The sequence below is a fragment of the Corylus avellana genome, chromosome 5 (assembly GCF_965113065.1).
Source record: "Corylus avellana chromosome 5, dhCorAvel1.hap1.2, whole genome shotgun sequence".
Taxonomy (NCBI): domain Eukaryota; kingdom Viridiplantae; phylum Streptophyta; class Magnoliopsida; order Fagales; family Betulaceae; genus Corylus; species Corylus avellana.
Genome location: NC_142494.1, coordinates 8,274,031 through 8,301,575, shown reverse-complemented (window position 1 = coordinate 8,301,575; position 27,545 = coordinate 8,274,031). Strand labels below are relative to the sequence as shown.

Here is a 27,545-nt window from a genome sequence, read left to right as displayed (position 1 = left end):
AGGATCTTGTTTTTGTACTTTGGAAGGCTTTTCAAGAGAGAAAATTTCTTCTATTTTTGCTTGTCTTGCATAAGCTTCCCTTGCTGAACTAGATTCTCCTTCACCAGCCAATCCTCCTGAAATTATTTGAATTTCACCAACAATAGTTTGATTCTGAGAATTTTGTTGATTGTTCTGAGAAATCCTCGGTTCATCACATCTTTGCTTCTGATTACGCAGATTATCACTATTCTGCTTCGACCTTTGATTCTAACTATTTTGAAGATTGCTGTCTTTCCTGTTTTCTTCAGCTAGGAATTTTAATAACTTCCCATTTTTTAGAAACTTTTCAATTTCAAACTGAAGACTTATACAATTCTCAGTATAATGTCCATGATCATTGTGATTCTGGGGAAGAGCTTTCATCCTTCCTAGCTGATAAGTGCTAAAATATTCATATTTTCAACCCTTATCTTACATGTTTTAATCCTTTGGTTGTTGTTAATTAGGCCATTTTAATTCTTTTTTGTGTTTTTGATGTTTTTAAAGGCTTTTGGAAGAAAGTGAAGTAAAACTGGGTGATTTCGGCTCAAAAAGAGAAGATGAAAAAATTGGAGCTCCCTGGTACTGCGATCGAGCGCAATACCAGAGCAGATGCTGCACGAGCCAAGCCAGGAGCGATCGAGCGCAGGCCAAAAGAAGGATCGATCGCAGATCTGCGATCGAGCGCACATGGGCTGCGATCGAGCGCACCCGTGCGCATGAGGCATTCCAAGTGGCAGCTATAATGTCCCTATTTCCATATTAGGGTTTTTCAAACTCCAAATTGTAATAGGATTGAAACCCTACAAAATCCCTAGGGTTTACTACTTTTCCAAGGACTTGTAAAGCCTATAAATAGACTCCTAAGCCTTTAGAATAAGGAGGCTTGGAGAAGGGAGAAGAATAGGAGCTCTCAAGTCAAGTCTCGGGTTTATTCTTTCCTTTCTTTTCTTTTATTTTATGAAGATGTTTAACATCAACGCTATGTGTAGCTAATTTACTCAGTAGGGCTAGATTGAAGCCCTAGTTATGTTAAATTAATATTTCAATATTGGCGCCTTGTGATGATCATGTTGTGCTATTTAACTTGATTAATACCTGCTTGGATGAATTCTTCATATGTGTATGCCTGATCAACATGTGCATGTGGTATGGACTTGTTAGTTAGATCAATTTGGATGACCGAGTCTTGGGTTTAACTTAAGTAACAAAAGAATCCACACCACGATTCTTGGGTTAATCAACATGGGGAATCGGGAGTATACACCCACACCCTAGGCCATGTGTGTTTGTCGATTTCCATAGAACATATGCTTTTCTAAAGAACAACTTAGTATATACCATGCTAAATCCTTTAGGAAAGAAAAGAGTTAGAGTATACACCCATGCCTAACTCGTTGCTTAGGGAAATCAATAGCTTAAGGAGAATACACCTATGCCCTTAGGTTGGCAAACATTAAATATGCATAACTTGATCAAAGCATTGCATATTGATATACTAGTTTAATATAATTAGTAGTGGATATCGAAGCCCTACCCTTTGTTATCATCACATCAACAATCAATTTTTATTTTGCTTTTGCTTAAGGAATCTATTTTTAAACATAAATTCAGCAATGCTCGTGGGAATGATCCTGTACTTGCACCTTATACTACCATGTTGACCTTGTGAACTTGCAGGTAAAACGTATAATTATTTACCTATTAATTTAGGTAGATTTTTGCACAACAATTTTTTGGCACCGTTGCCAGGGATTGCGGCAAATTTTGTTTAAATTTATCGTCCTTTAGTTTTGTAATTTCGATTTTCAATTTTTAATTTAGTATTAGCAAAAATCAAAAAGAATTTCTTGTTTCCCTTCACTTTTCTGTTTTATATTGCAGGTTGCGGATTGACATTCTGTGATTGCGATCAATCGTCAGCCAAGTGCGATCGAGCGCACTGCGATCGAACGCACCAACCTGCGATCGAGCGCAGTTCCAGAGAGCATCTGGACTAGGCAGTGCTGAAGCTGCCAAGTTCATGCAAGGTCATCGATCTCAAGCCTCAACCATTTTTCCCCTCGATCCTGAAATTGAACGGACAATTCGACAACAACCTAGAGACAAAGAAGGAGAAGAAGAAGTTGAAATGGAAGACTTGCAAGAAAATCCATTCGGGCCAAGACCCCTAGAAGCAAATCCACCACGAGTGAGGAGACCAATGAAGCAAGCATACGTGCTAACAAACCTCCATCAAACCTCATGCATAGCATATCAACCGGAGGTGGATGGTAGTTATTATATCTCTCCCCAAATCCTCAATGCATTGACTCACTTTAGAGGCACAGCTACTGAAGATCCCAACTTACATCTTAAGGAATTCTTTGACTTATGCAAGTTGCAGAATGTTCAAGGCCTAACTCAAGAGAGACTCAAGTTAGTTCTCTTTCCTTTTTTCTTGAAAGATAATGCTAAACTGTGGTTCAATTCCTTGCCTGCAAAGTCCATTCATACTTGGGAAGAATTGACCACCAAATTTCTGAAGAAGTTTTTCCCAGCCCAGAAGACAAAGCAACTTAAAAGGGAACTTCAAATGTTCCAACAATGAGACGGAGATTTGTTCTTTGAAGCATGGGATCACTTCAATTCCTTACTTCTAAAGTGTCCACATCACAACATCCCTCAAGATGATCAAGTACAAACTTTTTATGAAGGTTTAGATGATACTAATAGAGGGATGGTTGATACAGCTTGTGGAGGTATACTGATGGAGAAGAGCAGTGAGGAAGCCATAGAGATCTTTGAAAGGTTGAGTGAACATACTCAACAATTCCCATCTAGAATGAGGAAAGATGTAAGGAGCAAGGGCAAGAGTGATGAAAATAGCGAAATGAAAAATCAAATGTCTACTGTGGAACAAAAGTTGGACATGATTGTCAAAGCCATGATTGCTCAGAAAATTGCACCTCTGCAACAGGACACACCAGCTTAAAAGCAAGAAAAGGATGACCTGAAGGATCTTGTACGAAAACTGGTGACTTCACAGCAGCAGTTTATGGCTGATCAAAAACAAGCCATACAAAAACTGGAAGTACAAATGGGTCAGATGGCAAAGGAGCTGAGTGAGAGGAAGCAGGAAGAATTTCCAGCTCAAACAATACCCAATCCAGGGGATTGTCAGCAGCTGGAAGCAGTCACAGTTCTCAGAAATGGCAAGGTCATTGGAACTGAAGAGCCACCTCAAGAAACTCCAGAAGGACCATCAACTTCCAAGGTGAACAAAATGGAGAAGGTAAATGCACCACCATTTCCTCAAAGGCTAGTCAAACCAAAGAAAGAAGAGCAACTCAGGGATATCTTTAAAACTTTGAGGAAAGTAGAAATCAACATTCCTTTATTAGATGCAATTAAACAAATTTCTTCATATACTAAATTTTTAAAGGACTGTTGCACTAACAAAAGGAAGTTTCAGGAGTATGAGACAATGTCCTTAGCAGAAGAGGTAAGTGTAGTCTTGATAAAGAAATTACCACCAAAGCTAATAGATCCAGGTAGCTTTACCATTCCCTGCAGGATAGGAGACCATTCCTTTGAAAAGGCGCTACTGGATCTAGGAGCAGGGGTGAATTTGCTGCCTTACACTGTGTATGAAAAGCTGGGATTGGGGGAGCTTCAACCAACCTCTATCACCTTGTAATTGGCAGACAGAAGCATCAAACGACCAAGAGGTATACTGGAGGATGTGTTGGTAAAGGTAGGTACATTTACTTTACCTGATGATTTTATTGTACTGGATGTGGAAGAATCCCCTATGCCATCACCTTTACCTATTATCTTAGGAAGACCCTTTATGAGAACTATCGATACTACAATAGGGGTGAAAAAGGGTATTGTGAGTATGAAGGTAAATGGTGAGACAATCGAATTCGAAATATTCGATGCATTGAAATTACCTCAAGAAGATTTAGAATGTTTTGATGTTTGTGTGATCCAAAATGTTAGTGAGACAGTTTTGCAGGACCATCATAAGGATCCATTGGAGGCCACCCTCACCCATAGTCTCACAAGGCAGGATATTGAGTCGGAACTGGAAGAGATCACTAGTGATGTTATGGAAACAGTGCATCACCTTGAGGCCTCTCCTAAATACTCAGGTAAGTATACTTATCCCTTTGAAATTCTTGAGCCCACTAACACCTCTCTTGTTCCCTCTGTTGTACAGGCACCCAAGTTGGAATTGAAGCAATTACCGGAGCACTTAAAATATGCATACTTGGGAGAAAACAAGATATTACCAGTCACCATTGCTGCAAATCTGAGTTGTGGGGAAGAAGAAAAGCTGTTGAGAATTCTGAGAGAACATAAAACCGCCTTGGGATGGACCATTGCTGACATCAAAGGAATAAGTCCAGCTAAGTGCATGCATCAAATCTTCATTGAAGACGAAGCAAAGCCAACCAGGGATGCACAAAAAAGACTCAACCCACACATGAAGGAGATAGTCAAGGTAGAGGTATTAAAACTACTAGATGTGGGCATCATCTATCTCATCTCAGACAGCAATTGGGCCAGCCCAGTTCAAGTAGTGCCAAAAAAAAGTGGGATCACAGTGGTGAAGAATGAAGATGATGAACTGATACCCACAAGAATAACCACTAGGTGGAGGGTATGCATCGATTACAGAAGACTGAACAAGGTAACAAGAAAAGACCACTTTCCATTACTGTTCATTGACCAAATGCTAGAGAGATTAGCTGGCCATAGCCACTACTGTTTTTTGGATGGATATAGTGGTTATAATCAAATTGCAATAGCACCAGAGGATCAGGAGAAGACCACCTTCACATGTCCTTTTGGCACATTCGCCTACAGAAGGATGCCATTTGGCTTATGCAATGCCCCAGTTACATTCCAGAGATGCATGATGAGCATTTTTTCAGACATGGTAGAGAAAACCATTGAGGTCTTTATGGATGACTTTAGTATTTTTGGGTCTAGTTTTGATGAATGTCTACACCATTTGAAGAACCTTCTCAAGTGGTGTGAAGAATGCAACCTAGTGCTCAATTGGGAAAACTGCCACTTCATGGTTCAGCAAGGCATTGTATTGGGTCATGCTATTTCAAGCAAGGGCATAGAAGTGGATAAGGCCAAGATAGAAACCATCTCCAAACTTCCCCCACCTCTGACAGTCAAGGGGGTAAGGAGTTTTCTTGGACATGCCGGGTTCTATAGAAGGTTTATCAAGGATTTCTCCAAGATCTCTAGACCCCTCTGTGCATTGCTTGGGAAGGAAGCCAAGTTTGACTGGACCAAAGAATGCATGACGGCCTTCAACACACTAAAAATGCTGCTCACTTCTGCACCAATTATGCGAGCACCTGATTGGATCTTACCCTTTGAGCTCATGTGTGATGCCAGTGACTTTGCCGTGGGAACCATTTTGGGTCAAAGGATCAATAAGGTACCTCATGCCATTTATTATGCCTCTAGAACTTTAAATGATGCCCAGCTGAATTATTCTACTACTGAGAAAGAATTATTAGCTGTCATAATTGCTTTTGAGAAGTTCAGGCCATACCTAATTGGTTCTAAGGTTATTGTATTCACTGATCATGCTCCGTTGAAATATTTGTTTACCAAGAAAGATGCCAAACCAAGACTGATCAGATGGGTGTTACTACTACAAGAATTTGACCTTGAGATTAGAGACAAGAGGGGCAGTGAGAATGTGGTGGCAGATCACTTATCCAGATTACTCCATGAGGAGGAAGGAGATGAACTCCCACTAAATGAAAATTTTCCAGATGAGCAGTTGTTTGCAGTTGATATCCAACTCCCATGGTATGCAGATATAGTGAATTACATCACTTCCAAGGTCTTTCCTCCAGATATGTCTAGCCAAGAAAGGAAGAGATTAATATCTACATCTAGACAATACCATTGGGACGACCCCTATTTATTCAAATTCTGCCCTGATCAAATCATTAGAAGATGCGTCCCAGAAGATGAGCACTTGAGTATTTTGCAGCATTATCACCAATTTGCTTATGGTGGACACTTTGGGGCAAAAAGAATAGTGCTTAAGCTATTACAATCTGGTTTTTATTGGCCTAATATGTTTAAAGATGCTTTCTTGTTTTGCAGCTCTTGTGATAAATGCCAAAGGACAGGTAACATCTCCTCTAGGAATCAAATGTCATTGCAAAATATTCAAGTTGTAGAACTCTTCGATGTGTGGGGTATTGACTTCATGGGACCATTTTCTAATTCATTTGGCTATTCATATATTCTTGTGGGTGTGGATTATGTGTCTAAATGGGTTGAGGCTATCCCCTCAAGGACTAATGATCACAAAGTGGTTGTGAAGTTTTTGCAGGAAAACATTTTTGCTAGATTTGGAACACCTAGGGCAATCATTAGTGATGGGGGAAGCCACTTTAACAACTATGCTTTTACTTCTGTGATGAAGAAATATGGCATCACTCATAAGGTTGGCACTCCATATCATCCCCAAACCAGTGGCCAAGTGGAGATCAGCAACAGAGAAATCAAAGGCATCCTTGAAAGGATAGTAAACCCCAATAGGAAGGATTGGTCACTACGCTTGAAAGATGCACTATGGGCTTACAAGACTGCTTACAAGACACCTATCGGCATGTCTCCATATCGATTGGTTTTTGGGAAAGCATGTCATCTACCAGTGGAATTGGAACACAAAGCATATTGGGCCATCAAGAAGTTTAACTTCGATATGAAGCAAGCTGGCAACACAAGGAAGCTCCAACTAAATGAACTAGAGGAATTAAGGCGTGATGCATATGAGAATGCCAAACTCTACAAGGACAGAACCAAAGCATACGATGACAAACAACAGATCAGGAAGGAGTTTCAAGTAGGATAGAAGGTTTTGATCTATAATTCAAGATTGAAACTCTTCCTTGGAAAGCTTAAATCAAGATGGTCTGGGCCCTGCATTGTTACACAAGTATTCCCTCATGGAGCCTTGGAAATTCACGACCCCCAAACTGACCAATCATTCAAGGTCAACGGACACAGAGTCAAGCCATATCTTGAAGTAAAATTGGTACCAAGAGGTGAAGATTTGGCACTCCACTCCATCCAAAATGGAGCATCTACTTCTGGGCAACATTAAGAGGGGACCACAGTCTGGCTGAAAACGTAAAACTTAGCGCTCATGGGAGGCACCCCACAGCATATCCTTTTGTTTTATTTTATTTCTGTGTTTTATTTTACTTTGGTGTTTTTGTGTTTTAAGTTTTTTTTCTTGCATTTTTTGCATTCTGTTACTGCGATCGATTGTACCTTATGTGCGATCGAGCGCAGATTTCCATTTGTCATTCCATCGCATTCTGTTAGTGCGATCGAACGCACCATGCGTGCGATCGAGCGCACTTGGCAGGATTCCATAATTATTTTTTCTGCTAAAATTTTAATTCATTTAAGTTTTACTCCTTGTTACTTGTTTGTGTATTTTATTATTTTACAGGGACAAGTGTGCTTCAATTCAAGTTTGAGGGTGTGCTATGAGCCATGCTTTCCAAGACTATGTCCACCATATCCCGGGTACACTCTTTCCTTTATTTAGACACATTGGGGACAATGTGTCATTTAAGTTTGGGGGTATGGGAGACACTTTACACACACTTTGTCCCAGTTTTATTTTATTTTTATTTGTGAAAAAAAAAATCAAAAAGAAAAAAAAATATAGCATGTTCATGTTTGTCTTAAAATTTTGGTTGATCTTAAAAAAAATTATGATTTGATTTCATTGGTGAGCTTAAAATTTTGAACACATGATCTAATAATTGAGTTTTTTAGTTCGGTTACTTGCTTAAGACAGTTGAGAATTCACATGTTTAATCTAATCTTACACAAGCACATTATCACATAATTTGTGGGGTATGCCATGAAAGTTTAATGTGTGTGTTTCTATGTCTTAAGTGGAACTGAATGATTTATTAGATGGATATCTTGGCATATATATATATGTGTGAAAAAAGAAAAACAAAAAAACAACAAAAAAACAAAACAAAAATATGATCATTGATAAACTTTTCACTGAGTAACTGGACTTCTTGCTTTAAAGCATTGAATGTTCATGTCAAAAGGTGAAGAATTTTGATTTGGTTAATGTCATGGTTAGTTTGGTTTCGTAGCCTTTTTGACTCGAGTTAGTAAGTCCTAGGGGTGTCTCTACACCTAATGCCCTAAAACCATCTGGTTTGGAGTCATTGACTTAATACTTGTTACATGGGTCAATTAGAAAGCTTAAGGAAATCAAGCACTGCACAACCTGACAAAAAAAAAAAAAAAAGAGAAAAGAAGAAGAAAGAGAAAAATATGCCATTGCTGTTCATTCTAATAGGGATTTCAGTGAACTTTGAGATATTGAGACATTGCACATTAGAAACAATTGGAAGCTTCATATTTATGTGCTAGTTCACTTTACCCTATTTTCAAACTTGTGATGTCTTAGCATGTCTTTGGTAAGTAATTAAATTTTAAAATTCCAATTCATTGAGAAGATGGAGTTTATCTTTTTAAGCTTGCTAATGAATGAGAATCATGGTTTTGAAGTGATGCTTTAATTTTTGGAATAACATGAATTGTGCATAATGTTTGTGGGTAACATTTCTGGAAAACCTTCACGAGACTTCACTCGTCCACTAGGGAATTCCTAGGGTTTAAAAGGCTTGTTGCATACGCTAAATGCAATCGTACATCCCACGAAAGATGGATTTATCTTTATGTTTTCAGTTTCCATTTAGTTTTTAGTTTTGTATTGCTAAGGAACTAGCAATATGTAAGTTTGGGGGTGTGATAAGTGCTAAAATATTCATATTTTCAGCCCTTATCTAACATGTTTTAATCCTTTGGTTGTAGTTAATTAGGCCATTTTAATTCCTTTTTGTGTTTTTTACGTTTTTACAGGCTTTTGGAAGAAAGTGAAGTAAAACTGGGTGATTTCGACTCAAAAAGAGAAGATGGAAAAATTGGAGCTTCCTGGTACTGCGATCAATCGCAGGGTACCTGCGATTGAGCGCAATACCAGAGAAGATGCTGCACGAGCCAGGCCAGGAGCGATCAAGTGCAGGCCAAAAGAAGGATCGATCGCAAACCTGCGATCGAGCGCACACGGGATGTGATCGAGCGCACTCGTGCACAGAAGGCAATCCAATTGGCAGCTATAATGTCCCTATTTTCATATTAGGATTTTTCAAACTCCAAATTGTAATAGGATTGAAACCCTACGAAATCCCTAGGGTTTACTAGTTTTTCAAGGACTTCTAAAGCCTATAAATAGACTCCTAGGCCTTTAGAATAAGGAGGCTTGGAGAAGGGAGAAGAATAGGAGCTCTCAAGTCAAGTCTTGGGTTTATTCTTTCCTTTCTTTTCTTTTATTTTATGAAGATGTTTAACATCAACTCTATGTGTAGCTAATTTACTTAGTAGGGCTAGATTGAAGCCCTAGTTATGTTAAATTAATATTTCAATATTGGCGCCTTGTGATGATCATGTTGTGCTATTTAACTTGATTAATTCCTGCTTGCATGAATTCCTCATATGTGTATGCCTGATCAACATGTGCATGTGGTATGGACTTGTTAGTTAGATCAATTTGGATGACCGAGTCCTGGGTTTAACTTAAGTAACAAAAGAATCCACACCACGATTCTTGGGTTAATCAACATGGGGAACCGGGAGTATACACCCATGCCCTAGGCCATGTGTGTTTGTCGATTTCCATAGAACATATGTTTTTCTAAAGAACAACTTAGTATATACCATGCTAAATCCTTTAGGAAAGAAAAGAGTTAGAGTATACACCCATGCCTAACTCGTTGCTTAGGGAAATCAATAGCTTAAGGAGTATACACCCATGCCCTTAGGTTGCCAAACATTAAATATGCATAACTTGATCAAAGCATTGGCATATTGATATACTAGTTTAATATAATTAGTAGTGGATATCGAAGCCCTACCCTTTGTTATCATCACATCAACAATCAATTTTTATTTTGCTTTTGCTTAAGGAATATATTTTTAAACATAAATTCAGCAATCCTCGTGGGAATGATCATTTACTTGCACCTTATACTACCATGTTGACCTTGTGCACTTGCAGGTAAAACGTACAATTATTTACCTATTAATTTAGGTAGATTTTTTCACAACACTAGCCATCTGAAGTTCAGATCTTACCTCACCTCCATGAACACCTTATAAATAGTTGTATTTAAAGGTGTCCATCCTACATACTGCTGTTGATTTTGTTTGTGTGGTGGTTCAATCTTCTTTTCTGGATTTTTGAAATTTTGTTGATCTTTCTTCTTCTTTCCAATAAAAGCCTTTGGTGTCGCTTTAGTATAATCAGAAATAGGCTTACCACCTTCGGCTTTGGACTTCATCAAAAGCTGAAATAGTTTCTTCTTGCTTGATAAATTTCTCAACTTTATTCATAAATTGCAGGAGAGTCCCCAAAGTTGGTTTTCAAGCTAATTCGGCCATCAATGGCCCATCAGTTTTTATTCCATGCATCAAAGCTGAAAGAACTGTTTGCTCATTCAGACTTTCCACTGTCAACTTCTCCCGATTAAACCGTAACATATAATCTTTTAACGATTCGGTTTTTCCTTGTGTGAGAGATAATAAATACGCAGGACTTTTCTTTCTTTTCCGAATTGCAAGAAACTGACTCAGAAATTGTCGTCCAAGAGAATCAAAACTATCAACAGATTTAGGACTCAAGCCTCCAAACCATTCTTTAGCAACCCCTTTTAAGGTTAAAGGAAAAGCTCTGCAAGCAATTTCATCAGGAGTATCATGAAGAATGATATGAGCTCGGAAACTCTCCAGATGGTCGGTAGGATCTCCACTTCCATCATATTTGTCAACCCAAGGAACTTTAAACTTATCAGGGAGAGGAAATCTCATCACCCGATCAATAAAAGGTAAATTGGTATACCGCATAAGATCCTCGGTTACAGATTGATTTTCACTATTTTCAATTAAAAGAGCCATTTTTTCATATTTTTCTTTAAGATCTTGAACATCTTTATTTACAATAACCTCTTCAAGTTTTACATGATGTGAACGACTATGATGAGAATGACTATGATGAGATTTAACATAATTGGATTCACCATGATGAGACCTGCTGCCAAGATGTATATCATTACAAGACCTTTCTCGGTGAGAATTTTCTTTTGTTCGGACAATATTATGACTTCCATGTACTGAACTTTCATCACCTTGTCGAATTGATTGTTGTCGGATTGGTGGTTGTGACTCTCTAAATATTTCTTCATACCTCTCTTCATGTACTAGATCTTTTCTAGGTAGTAACCTAGAAAGAAACAGTATCTTCATTTTGTTTCTTCATAGCTTCAATTGATTCAACAATACGCCTCATAAAACCTTCCATTAGAACTGTTTGAGTGTTTGGATCATGAGATGTTCTGGGAATATCAGTTTGAACATTCGGAACAGGGTGTGGAGATGTATTCACCATATCAGAATTTTGAAATTAGTAAGAACCGATAAAAATCGAGTTCCCACAGACGGCGCCAAACTGTTTAAACACAGTTTTCCGAATGATGACGTAACATAAACCCTGTGAATGTTGTGATATCCGAAGAATCACCTAACTACAAAATAGTAAGAAAATGATCAAAGCTGCCGGCGGGGAATAGCTCCGATGCCTAAATTAGTCACTGTGTTTGAGAGAATATATAAACTTTAAAGATTATAAAAGTGATGAAGAGAATTGAGAATATCCGATTAAGGAAAAAGAAGTTACCAAAAACTAAAATGAGACTTCCTTTTATAGGCATCAGATAGCAGTTGCTTATCTGGCATAATGGTCCTAGCGAGGATCCACATGTCATATATTGTATTGATGAATAATAGGAGAATGCCACGTAAGCAAATAAAGCCTCCCGAGGAAAACCTTTTGGAGTACATGCTAGACTCAGTTTACCGAGCCTTTGAACCGAGTGTTGCATACCGAACTTGGGTGGATATAAAATTACTGAACTTAAGTTCGGTAAGCAAGTGTAAATAACCAAGCATGTATTATGGGCCATATGATTGTTTTGTTGGGCTTAGTATAGCTGATCCCTGATCCAACATTCTTCTTCTTCCATTTGAAAACATCTTTAAAGCTGTTACTTCTCTGTCTCGTCTCTCACAATGTCTCTGTTACTGCGTTCGAGCTTTTGCTTCAGATCTGTCGAGCTTTTCAATTAAAAAAAGAAAAAAAAAAACAAAAACCCAATGGCCAAGAAGAAGTTTTTCTTTATTGGGTCCAGATGAGATCTTGAGAAAACAATAGAGCTACATGTTTATTTCTTGTTTGTTGCAAGAAGTCGAGGAGGAGTGGGTGGACAGCCAATGGGGGTGGCCACCCCTCAATTTATTTATTTATTTTAAGTTTTAGTTTTTTTAATTATTATTATTATTTTTTGGAATATAGGACATGTGGCATGTTTTGATTTGGTTTGACGTGGCAATTCGTTAGTTTTATGGATGAAATATAAATAAAGATACGATCTCCGTATTTACCCATAAGACACATATCATTTATGATACAAAATAAAACCTAAGTGACAAAAAATAAAGTCGTTGAAATCCAGGTACCAAAAGGTTAATTAACTCATAAATATATATGTAGTAAATCATAACTATCCTCCATATGGTCTACCCAAGTCCTTAACCCCTTCATGATAAGGTTGTCGTTGTCCCGAAAAACCTGTAATACAGTACTAGTGCTCCAAATATTGTATGCGTACCGTCCGCTCACTAGCAGTCAGACCGAATTCGACTTCGAGTGGCTTACGTTGTTTATGACGTCCTTTTATAGTAACCACCACTCAAACATGGTTGCGCCGGTTACAAACAACTATTGGATCCAAAGTTAAACGTAAACAATAAACATATTTTGACGATAGGGTTATGCTCATATAGTAAACCCATGGTTATTATACTGCACGTACCGATGTATCATACCATACAATGCAATTATTATCCATTTAGTTAAACATTTATTTTTCTTATAAAAGTAATAGGCTCAGAACATATTGAAAATATATGCTCAGTCCGTTGACATATTGCATGTTTTTATTTAAAGCAGTTGTAAGTATTTAGTTACCTTGTCCGTTTATCCTAAGATTCCGACATCTTGAACTCCCACTACTATGAAACATAGTCTAACAATATACACAGTACTTCGAGAATCATACTTCATGCATGTAACGCTAAACCACCATCAAAAATCATAATTATCCATTTCTAGGCTCTGTTGAACATCCAGCCTTGACATTGAATGTTTGGTTTATGATAGTTGAACATTCGATCCAATGCCATGAAACATTTGATGGGCACCATAATGCACGAAAAACTCAAACTCTTACCTAACACATATCATCCTTAACTAAAACTTCTAACTTATTAAAAACATGTAAATCATATCAACGCGATAAATATTGAAAAACAAGAGTAAGTTCATCACCCTTTGAAAAAATCATGGTCTTTTAAAAGGAATAATTATAAATGCATATTTGTCATATTTAAGAATTGTAAAAGTCATGGTAAGTCATATGGATAGAGTATAAGCAATATACAAAACAAGTATGACTTAACGTTTTACCTTAATGAAGATGGATTAACACCAAAAACCTCTTTATCTCTCTAAAATCTCATTCTTTCACTAGATTTGGTGTGAGTGAAATGCATGGAAATAAATGGAGCCTGAAGGGTTGTGAGATGTGACTTTCTATAGGAGTGGGTGGATAGATAATGTTTAATGAAGTGGCTAATAAGTTAAATTTACTTTTCAGGTTCATCAAACGTTCGGTATCCTATTTTACTAACGATTCTAGGGTTTTCATCAAATGTTCGGAGGTCCATAGTCGAACGTTCGGGGATAGAGTTTCACCGAACGTTCCAAGAATATCTTGAACGTTCCTTCATAAACAATTTAAAATCGAATGTTTAACAAAAGTAACTAATGTGAATAAATACATTTCTTTTTATTATTATAATTATTCAGAAAATTACACTAACATATTAATTATTTAGCATATAGTTAAATATGTTATAACTAGTTAATAGTATATTAACTATTTAGTTAACTATAGTTAGTATATATTAACTAACTAGTTAGTATATTAATACTTACACTTCAAGTAGCTTATAATATACTTGTTATTGAATAACTAATATATAAGAACAAGTTAACTAGCCGAATTTATATGAATGTCTCATTTAATACCCAAAATATTTTTGTGTCCACAATCGACTCATATATTAAACGAACCAAGACTTAGTCGAGTTTCTTCTTTCTTCTTTCTCTTACACGCTTCCCTGGATCAATTTGACTTCAACACACCAACCAAGCCAAGATGGCAACCACAAAATAAAGGGCCACAGCAGTCCCATTCAAAAGACTAAAAGCAACGGTAACACGTTTGAAATTCAATATAATGACTAATAACTTGTACAGAACCAATTACATCACAATCTTCTAAAGCTTTGTTGATGTCTATAGCTGGAATCCGAAGCATGTAACAAGCATCTTACCTGAAAAACCCCCAGTTCAATGATATCTAAGCCTCTTAAAGCAGGGAGTTTTCTATAGAAGTACAAACAACAAAAGCCAAGATATTTTGATAATGCAAATTGTGATGTCCAAGATGCTCAACAAACAAATGGCAAAAAAAACTATTGACAAATGGTTACATCTACTAAGCCCAACCTCAACGTTTGGAGAACTGTGGGGCTTTGCGAGCTTTCTTGAGACCAACTTTCTTCCTCTCAACAATTCTGGAGTCCCTGGTCAGAAGCCCTTCCTTTCTCAGAGGCCTCCTGTGGTCCTCACTCACCCGTAGCAGTGCACGAGCAATGCCGAGGGAGATTGCCTGGGCTTGACCAGAGAGGCCACCCCCATGAGCTTTGACAAACACATCATAACTACTTTCGTATCCCAAACTTACCAATGGGACTTTGACATACTGAAGCCACAATGGATTGCCTTGAAGATATTCCTGCACAGCGTTATGCACAATCACCAGGAACATGTTAAAAAACCCAATAAAACTACCTGGAAAAGAGAATAGCTATTGCAATTCACAAACAAATACATCATGCAAGAGCCTTCTCCAAAAAGCAAACTGAGAGTACATGTCCTATAGGGGTTAAAGGCCTTCCTCAGATTATGTGTAATTTCAGAAGACCTACAGCAATTAAGTAAATATTTCATGGATATGATTACAAATGACATAACCCCAATGGGTAGCTCCATCGACTAGAAACCATGCCTCATGAAATGGAGGTCACTACCTTGAATCTTCCCTTCTCTCTCCCCTTGGGAAAAATTACTTAAAATAATAATAATAAAAAGACAAAAAAGAGAAGAATGCTCGATAATGGATCCAAATGCATATATGGTAGAAATAGCATCTCATTCATGATTGGGGGTTCACAGATTTATCTAATCTTTTTACCAGCTATAGATCAGATATATCTAAACTTTCACATTCAGTATGCCACATTCTACAATTTGTTTCAGGGTTATGTTTCCAACTAACTACCATCAATTCAAAACCACAGTTATATCATCAAAAAAGATCATGCCCTGAAGCAAATATCAACCAAAGATGGTAGTTCCTGATAACAGAGACATAAAGTTTAGGCAATCACTTGAAGGGTGATCAGATACAAATTGAAAGAGGTAGTACGCTTTTCTTTCTTTTTTTTTTTGTTTGGAAACTTCACTTAACCTCATTAAAAGCGTAAGGTTTTTCCAGGAACACATAAAGTATATAAGAAAAAACATCTAGCTAGAAGGAGCAAAAAGAACAATGAAGTCAATATAACTAATTGTCAAAGAAGAAACATAAGTGGTTATCCAAAGATATAAAGATTTGAAAAATAAGGACTTAATCTACTTCAATGTCCTCTCACGGTTCTCAGAAATGTTGTCATTCTTTTCCTTCCATAAACATCATAAAAGGCACGTAGACACCATCTTTCACATAGCAGCACTCCGTGTACTGCCGGCAGTCCAACAAGCATACAATTGGACTACACGTCTAGGTATAACCCAAGACAGTCCAAAATGATTGAAAATGGTAGTATACTGATCAGTAACTTAGCAATATAACTTAATGGCAAAAAAATATAATAGCTACCATTTCGCATTGAAATAACCATCCAACAAGAAAAAAGCGAGGTGCCCAATGCTGTTCCTCATTATACTACTTCCACTAAATCATTTTCTCTAAACTTGAGATTAAGTAATTCATTTGTTCGCAAACTCCTACCATGTCAAGCTTATCAATTTTCTTATCAGCCCCCTCATGTTATCCATATATTTTGACAGACTACCACATAACATCACTCATTAATTCGGAGAACAATTACCAAACAAATAATCTAGCCAATTAGCTGGGTAAAGCATATAAACATGTAACCCATTACATTAAGAGCGTGCTTATATTATATTAAGCCATTAAAACGAGTCAAATTGCAAGAAAAAGAACCACAATATCACGTAGATTGCACAAATAACACCTAAAAATCAAACAATTAACTACAATGAAGCCATTTTACTGCATTTCCTCCCATTTCCAAAAACCCTTCAGCAACACAAATTTCACCTTGAAAAACTCTTTGATTTCAGTCAACGAAATTGAAAATACTGTACGAAACCTAGACTGAAATCTCAAAAGAAAAACCTGATTAACAATCAATCAACATACACACACATATACATACATACAAATATACATAGATAAAGTGGGGACCTTGGCATCGCGGTAGTTGATGATAACTTTGCCGGTGCCTTCTTGGAGGACGACGCGAGCGATGGCACATTTCCGGCGGCCAGTGCCGATGATTGTTTGGGCGGCGAAGCCACCGGGAAGCCTTGATTTCACGTACTTCTTGAGGTTCGTCGTCTCCAGCTCAGCCGGGGGAGCGGCGGAGGCGAGGGCGACCAGGGAAGGGGCGGTTGTGGTCACGCGCGAGAGCGAGAACGTCTTTGGCTGAGGGAAAGAAAGGCTGTTTGGTTTGTGGGAAATTTGGGAGGAAAACGAGAGGGAAGAGAAGGACGAGGTGAGTGAAGATAAGGAAATTGACATTTTCGTTGTGCTCTCTCTCCAAAGATTTTGCTGAGAAAATCCGAACTGTGAGTGAGTGAGCGAGCGAGCTGAAGGGGATAATGTGTTCAAATTGACGATAATGTCCAGTTGGTTGGCAGGTATAGGGCCCGTTTGGGAGTGCGATTTTAATAAGTGCGATTTTAAAAATTGAGTTTTTAAAAATCGTACAGGCGTTTGGTAAAACATACTAAAAATTACTTTTTTTATCAATTGAGTGTTTGGATAATATTAGCATATAATTACGGTTTCATGACCAAATTACCAATGAGGATGAACAAGACAGAGAGGATGAAGAAAAAAAAAAGAGAAAAGAAGGGTTTTAATATATTTTAGGTGGGTATTCTTGGTATTTTTTTTATTCACGTTCTAAAAAAAGTAACTATTGCGCCAAATATCTTTTTAATAGAAATCGTGATTTTGTTTTAAATTCGCACTTTTTCAAATAAGCACCTTCTAATCAGCTTATGAAAATCGCAGATTTTTTTGCGATTTTAAAATTTGCGTTTTTAAAATCGCAATCCCAAACATCCTAAAGTTGCGATTTGGTTTAAAATCGCAGATTATTTTTTTAAAAACGCACTCCCAAACGCACCCATAGTCTGTTTCGTTTCCACGTTTTGTATCTAAGTTGAACTAACCCCAAGACACGACGTCGTTTAGATATAATGCTTTTCATAAATTTCTAGGGTTAATAACTATTTTAATACCTAGGTTTTAAAGTTTTTATTTTTTCTTCCATAGGTTTTAAAACATGAAAAATATAGTACTGTACATATGGGAAAAGACGGAATCACTACCTCCGTTAGTCCCCCATTAACGGAAGTCCACGTGTCACTCCCATAATACGCCACTTGTCTTAAAAATAAAAAATAATAAAATAATAATAAAATAAATTAAACCTAAAAAAAAAATAAAAAATTGAGGTCCCCTCTTCCACGCCTAAAACCAATTTGCAACCCAGCAACTCATCGCTATCCCCACGCAACCCATCTTTGCAATCTACAGTGTCTGTCCCTCATTGAACTAGTTACAAGAGTTCTGTTTCATGTCATGGCATAGAAAGAAAATAGATGCCACAGATCGTTTGCGAATGCTAATGTGCTTCAATAGTAGGAGAAAGAGAAAAAGCTCATCATTGATCCGAAAGTGCAAAAGTATCATCTCTGCAGCCTATTACCTATTCTCTTCCTTGCGAGGGATATCTTAACTAGGGTAATCAAGGCAAATTAACGTTTTGGACAATTCCCTCATTCCATTCACAGCTGCTATTCCGACATCAGGTTAGAGCACCAGCTCTTTGTCTTCATCTAAGAAGGCATTAGACCTGGACAAGAGCCCTTCGAGTACCAATCCTTGATCGAAGTGAAGGAAGAAAGCAAATGATCGATTAGGGGTGACTTTCTGGCCATCCCTTCAATTATTTTTTTTGGACTTTAGGGCCGAGATCTTGAAGCTCTGTGATGCAATCTTTTGTTCGAGCACCAAGCACCGTTGTTCCATGAACCTGATGTTCGCGTGCTTTGACGCCAACACCTGAAACTTGTTTGTTTGCCATTCTTTCTCTGCTTGCGAGCATTTTTCATCTCGTTGCAAAAATTAAGGTTTTCTGTAGAGATTAAAGAGATTTCGCTCTCTATTTGGTTATTAAACTAAATGAAAAATAAAAAAGGAGAGGATGAGATTATACAATGTGTTGGATTTTTTTTTTTTTTTTTTTTTTCCCTGTTCCTCAATTTTCTTAACAACCAAACTGAGGAGAGAGAGGTTAGTGTTTGTATTGGAGACTTGGAGGCGAGAGACATGTTGGGTTTTTTTTTTGGATGAGATCATTTTTTAATTTTCTTTTTATTTTTTTAGGTTTAATTTTTTTTATTATTTTATTATTTTGTATTATTATTTTTAATTATTTTTCATTTTTAGGACACGTGTCGCAATATAAACGTTGATGACATGGACTTCTGTTTATTGGGACCGACAGAAACTAACGGAGGTAATGATTCCTTCTTTTCCCATATGTGAGGTACTAGATTTGTTATGTTTTAAAACTTAGGGGAAAAAAATAAAAACGTTAAAACTCATGTACCAAAAAAGTTATTAACCCTAAATTCTAAGACTCAACTCATTTTGTTTCGGTGTAAAATAATTTTTGAAAAATGTTTTATGTATTTTAAGGTATTTCATGCGACGAAAAATAATAGTTAACGGAAAATATTTTCAGTTTGACCGAAAAAGTCTCTTTAATTTTTGAAAAATGGTTTCAATTTTTTCAAGCGTAAACTATTTTTCAAGTTTGAACATTTCATTCTCAAATTGACAGAGCTAGCTAGTAGGTTGCCGGGACATTATTGAGACCTGATCAGCACCTTGTCGGGAGTAGCCGAGACCTGGTTAGGATACCTCCAGGACTTGATCAGGAACTGTTGGAACTCAGTCAGGACACCATTGGGACCCGGTTGGGGCCTACTGAGACCCAAACGGGACGCCACTAGGACCCAGTTAAGAAAATGCCTGAACTCGGTCAGGACTAAATGAGATACTAATGGGACCCGACTGTGACACTACTAGGACTTGGTCAGACTCCGCCAGAATTCAACTAGGACCTCGCTGGGACCTGATTGAGATCCCACCAGGACCCAAGTAGGTATTGACCACATGTCGTTTGCATCAGAGCTAAACACAAATGTTGCAATCAGTGTGGTGACATATGAGTATTTTTTTTTTTATTAGTTACGGTCTATTTTAGAATTTTCGCCCCTCCTTTGGGTTTTCTTTTTCAACTGAGAAATTAAAATGTGGATATGATCAGCCTGCAACCAAACTTCATGATGTTTACCGATAGATTAATTAAGATCAAAACTAAAAAAAATTCGGCCTTTACTGGCCTGATCCTAAAGCTTTGCTTTACAACAATCATATACTATGTTTGCCGCCACACAAGACATCGCATCCACTTCAATTGCCACAACAAAGCATCATGAAAGGGGCTCAAGTTCGAGCTCCAAGGGTCCTCATAAGTCAAGTTTGAAGGGGGGTTTAAAACACGGCTCGAGTTCGATCCCATGTCCGAAAATTCAATACTTGACAGGATTTTCTACAGGTCAAATGAACTGAATAATATCAAGTTAGTTATACTAGAGGGATATTTTTGTCTTTTCACTTTTTTAGGAGACAAAAATACTCATCTATTATAACTAACTGGATATTCTCCAGTTTAAATGAAATGGAGATGATCCTAATTCGACTCAAGTTCGATCTCATGTCCGAAAATTCAATACTTGACTCAACTACAACCTGAAAATGAAAAAAAAAAAAAAAAAACAATTAATTTTTTCAAAATTATCTATCTTTTTTCGAAATTTGTAATTAAGAGGTTTTTTTTTGTTGACCAATGTAATATATGAGCTAATCCTACATAACAATTTTGTGTCAATAATTTGCTTTTGTATATATATATATATATATATATATTTTTTTTTTTCATATTCTCCTACAAATTTAATAGATTAACCAATTTCTTTTTTTTTTTTTTCAAATAAGTTACATGAAAAGACTTATATTATTCCCATTAAAAAAAATTTTAAAACTTAAATTAAAAAAAAAAAAAAAGGATTTAGAGGTGTAGGTCTCCTGTGAGTCACCCGAAATAGCCGCCATATTCTCCTACCAATTTAATAGATTAACCAAAAAATTTTTTTTCAAATAAGTTACATGAAAAGACTTATATTATTCCCATTAAAAAAAAAAAAAATTAAAACTTAAATTAACAAAAAAAAAAAAAAAAAAAAAAGATTTAGAGGTGTAGGTCTCCTGTGAGTCACCCGAAATAGCTGGTGGCCGTCCGTTATAAAGGGAGATTTAAAATATTTATAAACTCAGTTATTAAATTGGCCAAATTAAAAAGTAAGATTCTAGAATATTATCCCGTGATAGTGAATCCCAATAAGAATGAATTAGAAGATAAGAAATTCAAGCCTTTTATTATACATGTTGAACATAGATGAGCCACTTTTTATGGTTCAGCATCAAGTATATAGCTGACTATTAGACAATGCCCCATCTGTCTATATGTAGTAATGAACATACAAACACATTGGTGTTAGATGAATGGAACTACTATTTTGGGCAAACCACAACCAATGCCTGCTGTTGTAGCTGCCCTTGTTCTCCTTCTTCGTCTTCACCTTCTTCCAATTTCGGTGCTAGGTGCTGTCGGCAGTATCGGAGTATAACCAGAGATATAAATGCTGCAAAGGAGATTAAAACTAACATAAGAATATAGCAATCCACTAGCATGTGTGCAAGTCATTTAGACATATGCGCATCTATAGGCAAAAATCACATATTTCACAATTAGCCAACAAGTATTGGAGTAATGGTAAGAAAAAACATATCAACACTCACAAATTGAAGGATCTATAGGCTATTTATATTGGCGTACAAGAATCAGTGGTTAAATCTCATATGGGATCACAGGAACAAGTAGTTGATATAATATTTTGGGTTTTTATCTCCCAAAATGTATAGGAACTTATGATGATGTGCAACAAGGTAAATGATTTTGATCCTTTTCAAGGTGGATGATGCGTTTGCATATATGACATTTACAATAGAGATGTGGTAACTCCTATGTTGGTTGTAGGCATTGGATTCAATAGAATGAGTGTTAAGTGCACGGTAAATTGATAGATGGCGGTATGCGGCAAAAGTGAATGATGATGATCCATTTTAAAGTGGATGATAGTGCTCCACTACCATCCCTACTCCAACAAGTGAAAGGGAGCATGTGTGAGCATAAGTGTTTAAATCCCATATGAAAAAGTAGTAGTAACAAGAGCGAGAAGGTGGAGGATGATGGTTATTCATTTCAAGGTGGATGATGATGGTCTCTTTTGCAATCGGAGTGGGGAGATATTGTACATGCATAGATGACATCCATAATAGAGTGGTGGTGAATCCTATGGTCGGTTGTGAGCATTGGATTCAATGTAGATCCAGCGTTAAGCCTGCTATGGATAACTAATTACATCTACATCAAGTAGTAAAGACAAGAGCGGCAAGCTAGATGATAGTGTGCTTATATAATAAGGTGGATTGATGATGATGATGATGATGACAGTCTCTTTTGCAATTGGAGCATGAATGTTGTGTGTGTATAGATGACATGACATCCATGAAAGAGTAGTGGCGACTCTTTTTTGATATGTAAATCAATTTCATTAAAAGCGCAGAAGGGCGCAACTCTAGTACACAAAACAAACACCCAATCATAAGAAAAAGACGAATACATGTGATGGCGACTCTTATTGTTGGTTGTGAGCATTAGACTTAAAAAGAACATTAAGCATGTGATGGATTGATATATACATATCAATGTAAGTATCTAAATTCCACATTGGATGTAACTGGTTAAATCCCACATCAAGGCATAGCGACAAGAGCTACAAGGTGGATAATGAAGAGTATATATAGATGGTGCAATTGCATGGTTGTGAATCTAACTAAACCCATAAGCTTCAACTTCAGGTCCCGCATGTTGAGACCTAACTTGGAGATTTTCTTAGGTGTTTATTTGTATCTGTAACAATTTATACCAGCGTGAGATACCTCTATGATCTTTTTGTTTTGAACTTGCATAAAATGATTGGAACTAATTTAGATATCTCATAAGGTGTGAACATTGAAATCTAAAAGCAGAAGCTTAACAAAATTGTCTGCAAATTACCTGTGAAAATACGGGTTTTTAGAGTAGACAGATTCCAAAAGGCTGTGACAGCTGATGCAGCCACAATCTTCTTGTGAGAGCAAGCACCCCATGTTTCCAACACCCACCATTTCAAGTACACAACTGCATAGCCAAAAGCCACTTGGCTTTAGTGAAACATGGGCATGACAGACCTAACGCATATAACTTTATTGTTTTTGGAATACCTTTTTGGTTTATCTGAATGGAGTAGCAGGAATATAGTTTTGGGATAGTGAAGCTGATCAAAAATCCTGCTCAGCCAAACAATAACCGAATGATATCTCATATCAAAAACCAAATAAGACCCAATTTTTTTTTTAAAAAAAAAAATATGCTCGTATATGCACAAAAACCAACAAAATGTTAATCATGACAATCATATTAAACCAGTAAAAATAATGCTATTTATTAGACCATTATACAACTACCTTATAAGTGAGATGACGTAGTAGTGTGACAATCAGCATTTTGATAAATAAAGACTCATAAAAAGAAAAAAAAAAAAAAAATAGTTGATTTTCACTGTCACCTTATCCTAATCATATGGTATTTCTATAGCAGTTTACTAAATATCATTTCTCAAGCAATAATTGGAAGATACCCATGAGTATTAGAGTGAGCATACCAATTGCGCAGAGCCTCCATAGTGTTATAAGGTGCCCATACTCAGCTCCTAAAACTAGGAATGGAGCTACCTGTGACCAGAAAATTGTGGGCTGATTTGAGTCAAGCAATCTCAGACAACATGGAGTCAAATGTGAAAAAAAGATTCTAAAATTGTTACTTTGAGGGTCATGGATGGCTCTCCTGAGAAGAGCTCTCTTGTCTTTGAAATAGCAAGATTTGTAGCCGGAAGTATCACTTTAGCAAGACGAAAAATGTCATCTTCTTTAAGCTTAAGATCATGCCTCTTTTCGACATTATTTCTGCAATTTCATTACATCCTATATAACTTAGAAAATGGAGAAATTACATTGGAACATAACATGATGAAGAACTTGGTGTAACCTTTGACTGATTGAATTCGAGAAGAATGATGCACCCAAAAGCAAAAGTCCCACTTGAGATATCGCCGAGAAAATGCTGCAATTATGATATTCTTGATAGTTCAGTTAAATTGGAGAGAGAGAGAGAGAGAGAGACAGCGAAACAGAGACAGAAGTAAAGGAAAAGAGAGGAGACATACACACCTGAAGTTAATTCCTCTAGTAAAGCAAGAAGACAAGATACAGAGAGTTCCAAAGCCGAACCAAAGGCTTGACTTGGCAACATCTCTCCACATAATCAAATCAGTTATCAGCAGCCCGATTCGATCAAGATTGCCTCCATCTTCATCTTCGGTTTCTAATTGCACAAACCACCAATAAAAAACAAGCACAAATCAGTCACCAAAATCCAAAAGAAAGAAAGACAAAAGAAAAATTGATAGAATACAGAAAACAGATTTCCAGACTTACTTGGAGATGAAGTTGAGGAAGGCATAGAAGGGACTAAACTCAGCTTCTCCTTCTTCGACCGCCCACTGTGCCTCCTTTTCCTTAGCTTTCCAATCTCCTCCATCAAGCCCAATTCCTTCTCTTCTCGAATCTCAAGCTCCGATCGCCTCCTGGACCTCCGAGCATTCCTCGGCGAGGCACAACCCAGTAGACCCATTTGAGTTATCCTACTTTTGCACTGCCGCCGGCGAGAACCAGCTGGATCCACCGGCTCCTCACCCATGTCGAGCCGATCCGCGAGACGAGTCCTGGATTTTCGTCGCGGAGAGCCTGAAAGAAGCAAGAGCTCGTGAAGGGGAAGAGAATTTGGAGTTTTTATAGACAATTTGGACGGCGATGGGGTCTTCTTGGGTGTTGGCGAAGGCACGAGATCAAGAGAAAGATGGGGAGACTCTTCACTTTCTACATTGAGATCTCCGATTCTTCCGAGACGGGAGGCCGATTTTATTCGAGACCTGGGCTCAGATCGATGAGAATGCGGTGTTGAATCCATATCAGACTATTAAAAAGCAAGAAGATTTCTGGGTTTTCTTCTGAATGAAGGGAGAGATTAATGGGTATTGATTGAAGAGAGAATTTTGGGTTTTGATTGAAAAGGCGGACAGAGGGTTTGGACAGGTCGCCGAGTTCTTGAAAACAAGTTCGAGGTAGAGTAGCCGTTAGGCTTTGATTTGTTTTGAATTTTAACGGCGGGGACAGTGGGACCGTGAGCTACAACGGTAAGAAATTATGGGCCGTTTGATTTGTGCCGTTAGTGGGGTTCACATGATGGGCTAATGGGCTTGGGAATAAGATAACTTCTTTTGGATGGTTTAGGGTCAAAGAGCAAGATTGATGATGTATTTTAGACGTAGTTTTAGCCGTTGGATTATGTGCTGTTGCAGAGCCCTACAAGAGGCCATCTATAGAGAGTCGGAATATTATACTAAAGGGTTGGTTTGAAATTGAAGGGGAAAAAAAAGTAGCCTTGGTTTAAGAGTTTGTTTTTTGATGATATTGTTGTAAGCCGGCATTTGTCTTTAACGGATATTATTGCCACATGCATTTTTAATGAGATTAACAAAATATGTGACATCTGTTCTTAGAGCATATGATTATTATATGTATTTTTATCCAATAATATATGTTAAATTATTAATCTAAACACTAGATTGGAGGATCCTAATTTGGAAAAAAAAGCATCATTTTCTTAGGCTATTGACATTGGCCGAGAAGTAGCATATTCTAACACAAACCTCCCTACGAGACTTAGAGTCTGTTTGGGTGTGCGTTTGAAGAGTCTAAAAATGCATTTAATACTCAAAAAGTGCATTTGAAAAAAAAAAAAAAAAAGTATCTGTTTAGTAAAAAAATTGAAAGCGCTTTTAAGGGTTCAAAAAGCTCAAAAAAAAAATGGTAAAAACACACTTTTGGCAAAAGCTTCATTTAGCTTTTGTCAAAAAGCCTTTTTTTGACTTTAAAATTTTATTTCTCAAACGCAATCTCAAACATACTCTTAAAGCATTTAGATTGTGTTTGAGAAATAAAACTTTTAAGCCAAAAAATACTTTTTTGCAAAAACTTCATTTTTAAGTTGTCAAAAGTACGTTTTGGTCATTTTGATGATATTGTTGTAAGCTTTTGAGTTTTTGTAGTTGTTGGTGATGGTAGGTTCTTGTTTTGATGATGTTGACGTAAGGTTAATGGTGAGTGATGGTTGCATCAGAATTTATAGAGCATATTGTGGTTGTGTTTGTTATTGATGCTATTAAGGTTGTGTGAAAGAGGAACCTCAGTATTTATGGAGTTGGGATATGATGTTATAGAGTGGTATTGGGTTGGTTTGTAAAGCATGGTGAGAGTGTTGAAGAAAGTAAGGGCTTCGGAATGTTTTCAAATGTGGAGAACATCTATCAGCGTGTTTTGATCTATCGAAAACTAGGCGTTATTCGATCGAACCTAGAATAGAACGATTTGATCGATATTTTGATCAAAAGTCGATCGATTGATCAAACTCTGATTGATATTCCTTAGTAGGTGAAATTAGTTATTTTGGAGTGATAGTGCAAATGTGGCTAATACTTTTCATGTATCGTTACATAATCACTCAAAATTATAAGCATCAAATCAATTATGTTACTTTAACTAGACATGATTAAATTATTCTTCTCTTCCTTTTAACTAGCGTCAAGCCTATAACACCCCGGTCCCATATTAGGAAGATGAGAAGATTTCCACATAGACTAGGTGGTTTATAAGATAGTCATGGGTGTTAAGTCTTATATTGCTTAATCACTAGGTGAAACTGGGCTTTATAATGAATTTTAGGAAAGCTCCAAATTGACTAGTCCTTTTAGAGTAATAGCGCAAATGTGGCTAGCGCTTTTCCCTAAGTCGTTACAAGTGGTATCAGAGCTACCTAGTAACGCCAGGTCATATGGTACTGGAGCATTGCATGATGTGGCCCTGACGAGGACGTCAGGAATTTAAGAGGAGGAGTTTGTAACACCTCAGTCCCATATTGGAAATATGAGAAGAAATCCATATAGAGTAGGTGGTTTATAAAGATAGTCATGGGTATTAAGTCCCACATTGCCTAGTCACTAGGTAAAACTGAGCTTTATAATGAATTTTAGGGAAGTTCCAAATTAACTGCAAAGCCATTCACTTAGAACTTTGAAATCTGACCTATAGCATCAAAAGTTCTAGTCCTTAGTGACTTTATTTCATATCTAGTAAACAAATTTATTTATTTAAATTAAAACAAGTAGTTCATACATTCAACCATTTAATTGAACATCATCATAATGTACATAAACCAATGTCTTCTCACACATACAACTGTTTGATTGCATATATATATATATATATGTGTGTGTGTGTGATTTTAAAAGCCACATCACAATTGGGAGGACACCAAGAGAACACTAAAAGAACACCTAGCATTTCCCATTGTTAATAATATTATGTTATTGTTATTCGCTTTCTTTGGTATTCTAAGTCTACTAGGTTTACCTTTCCTTATTTTAATAAGTCTGTATTATTAGCCTATATGTAGGCTCCTTCTGTACATTATACAATGTGATTCAATATACAACCTTATTCTCAACATGGTATCAGAGCACAGGTTCTGAATCA

General features: G+C 36.9%; 2 protein-coding genes across 3 annotated transcripts; both read right to left on the bottom strand.

Moving 5' to 3' along the window:
- Positions 1 to 14,434: 14,434 nt before the first annotated feature.
- On the bottom strand, positions 14,435 to 17,241 carry RPS9 (ribosomal protein S9). 2 transcript variants are annotated; one of them, XM_059596531.2, is made up of 3 exons: positions 16,833 to 17,241; positions 14,783 to 15,071; positions 14,435 to 14,607 (listed from the first exon to the last, which is right to left on the bottom strand). In XM_059596531.2, the coding sequence occupies exons 1-2, from the start codon at positions 17,166 to 17,168 to the stop codon at positions 14,784 to 14,786; spliced, it is 624 nt and encodes a 207-aa protein (XP_059452514.1). In that variant the 5' UTR covers positions 17,169 to 17,241; the 3' UTR covers positions 14,435 to 14,607; position 14,783. The 2 variants fall into 2 exon arrangements, with proteins under 2 accessions (XP_059452514.1, XP_059452513.1); XM_059596530.2 differs by having other exon boundaries at positions 14,435 to 15,071.
- A 3,893-nt stretch (positions 17,242 to 21,134) lies between these two features.
- LOC132181297 (reticulon-like protein B17) lies at positions 21,135 to 25,066 on the bottom strand. The gene is made up of 8 exons (XM_059594454.2): positions 24,390 to 25,066; positions 24,123 to 24,276; positions 23,941 to 24,015; positions 23,717 to 23,858; positions 23,558 to 23,627; positions 23,118 to 23,183; positions 22,912 to 23,034; positions 21,135 to 21,433 (listed from the first exon to the last, which is right to left on the bottom strand). Exons 1-8 carry the CDS (start codon positions 24,919 to 24,921, stop codon positions 21,303 to 21,305), a joined length of 1,293 nt encoding a protein of 430 aa, XP_059450437.1. The 5' UTR covers positions 24,922 to 25,066; the 3' UTR covers positions 21,135 to 21,302.
- Between the last annotated feature and the right edge of the window lie 2,479 nt (positions 25,067 to 27,545).

Coding starts and splice junctions, on each gene's coding strand:
- RPS9 (XM_059596530.2), bottom strand. CDS start 17,168: ATGTCAATTTCCTTATCTTCACTCACCTCGTCCTTCTCTTCCCTCTCG. Junction 15,072..16,832: donor TCAACTACCGCGATGCCAAG/GTCCCCACTTTA, acceptor AACGCTGTGCAG/GAATATCTTCAAGGCAATCC.
- LOC132181297 (XM_059594454.2), bottom strand. CDS start 24,921: ATGGATTCAACACCGCATTCTCATCGATCTGAGCCCAGGTCTCGAATA. Junction 24,277..24,389: donor TTCCTCAACTTCATCTCCAA/GTAAGTCTGGAA, acceptor TTGTGCAATTAG/AAACCGAAGATGAAGATGGA. Junction 23,035..23,117: donor CATTCAGATAAACCAAAAAG/GTATTCCAAAAA, acceptor TTGGCTATGCAG/TTGTGTACTTGAAATGGTGG.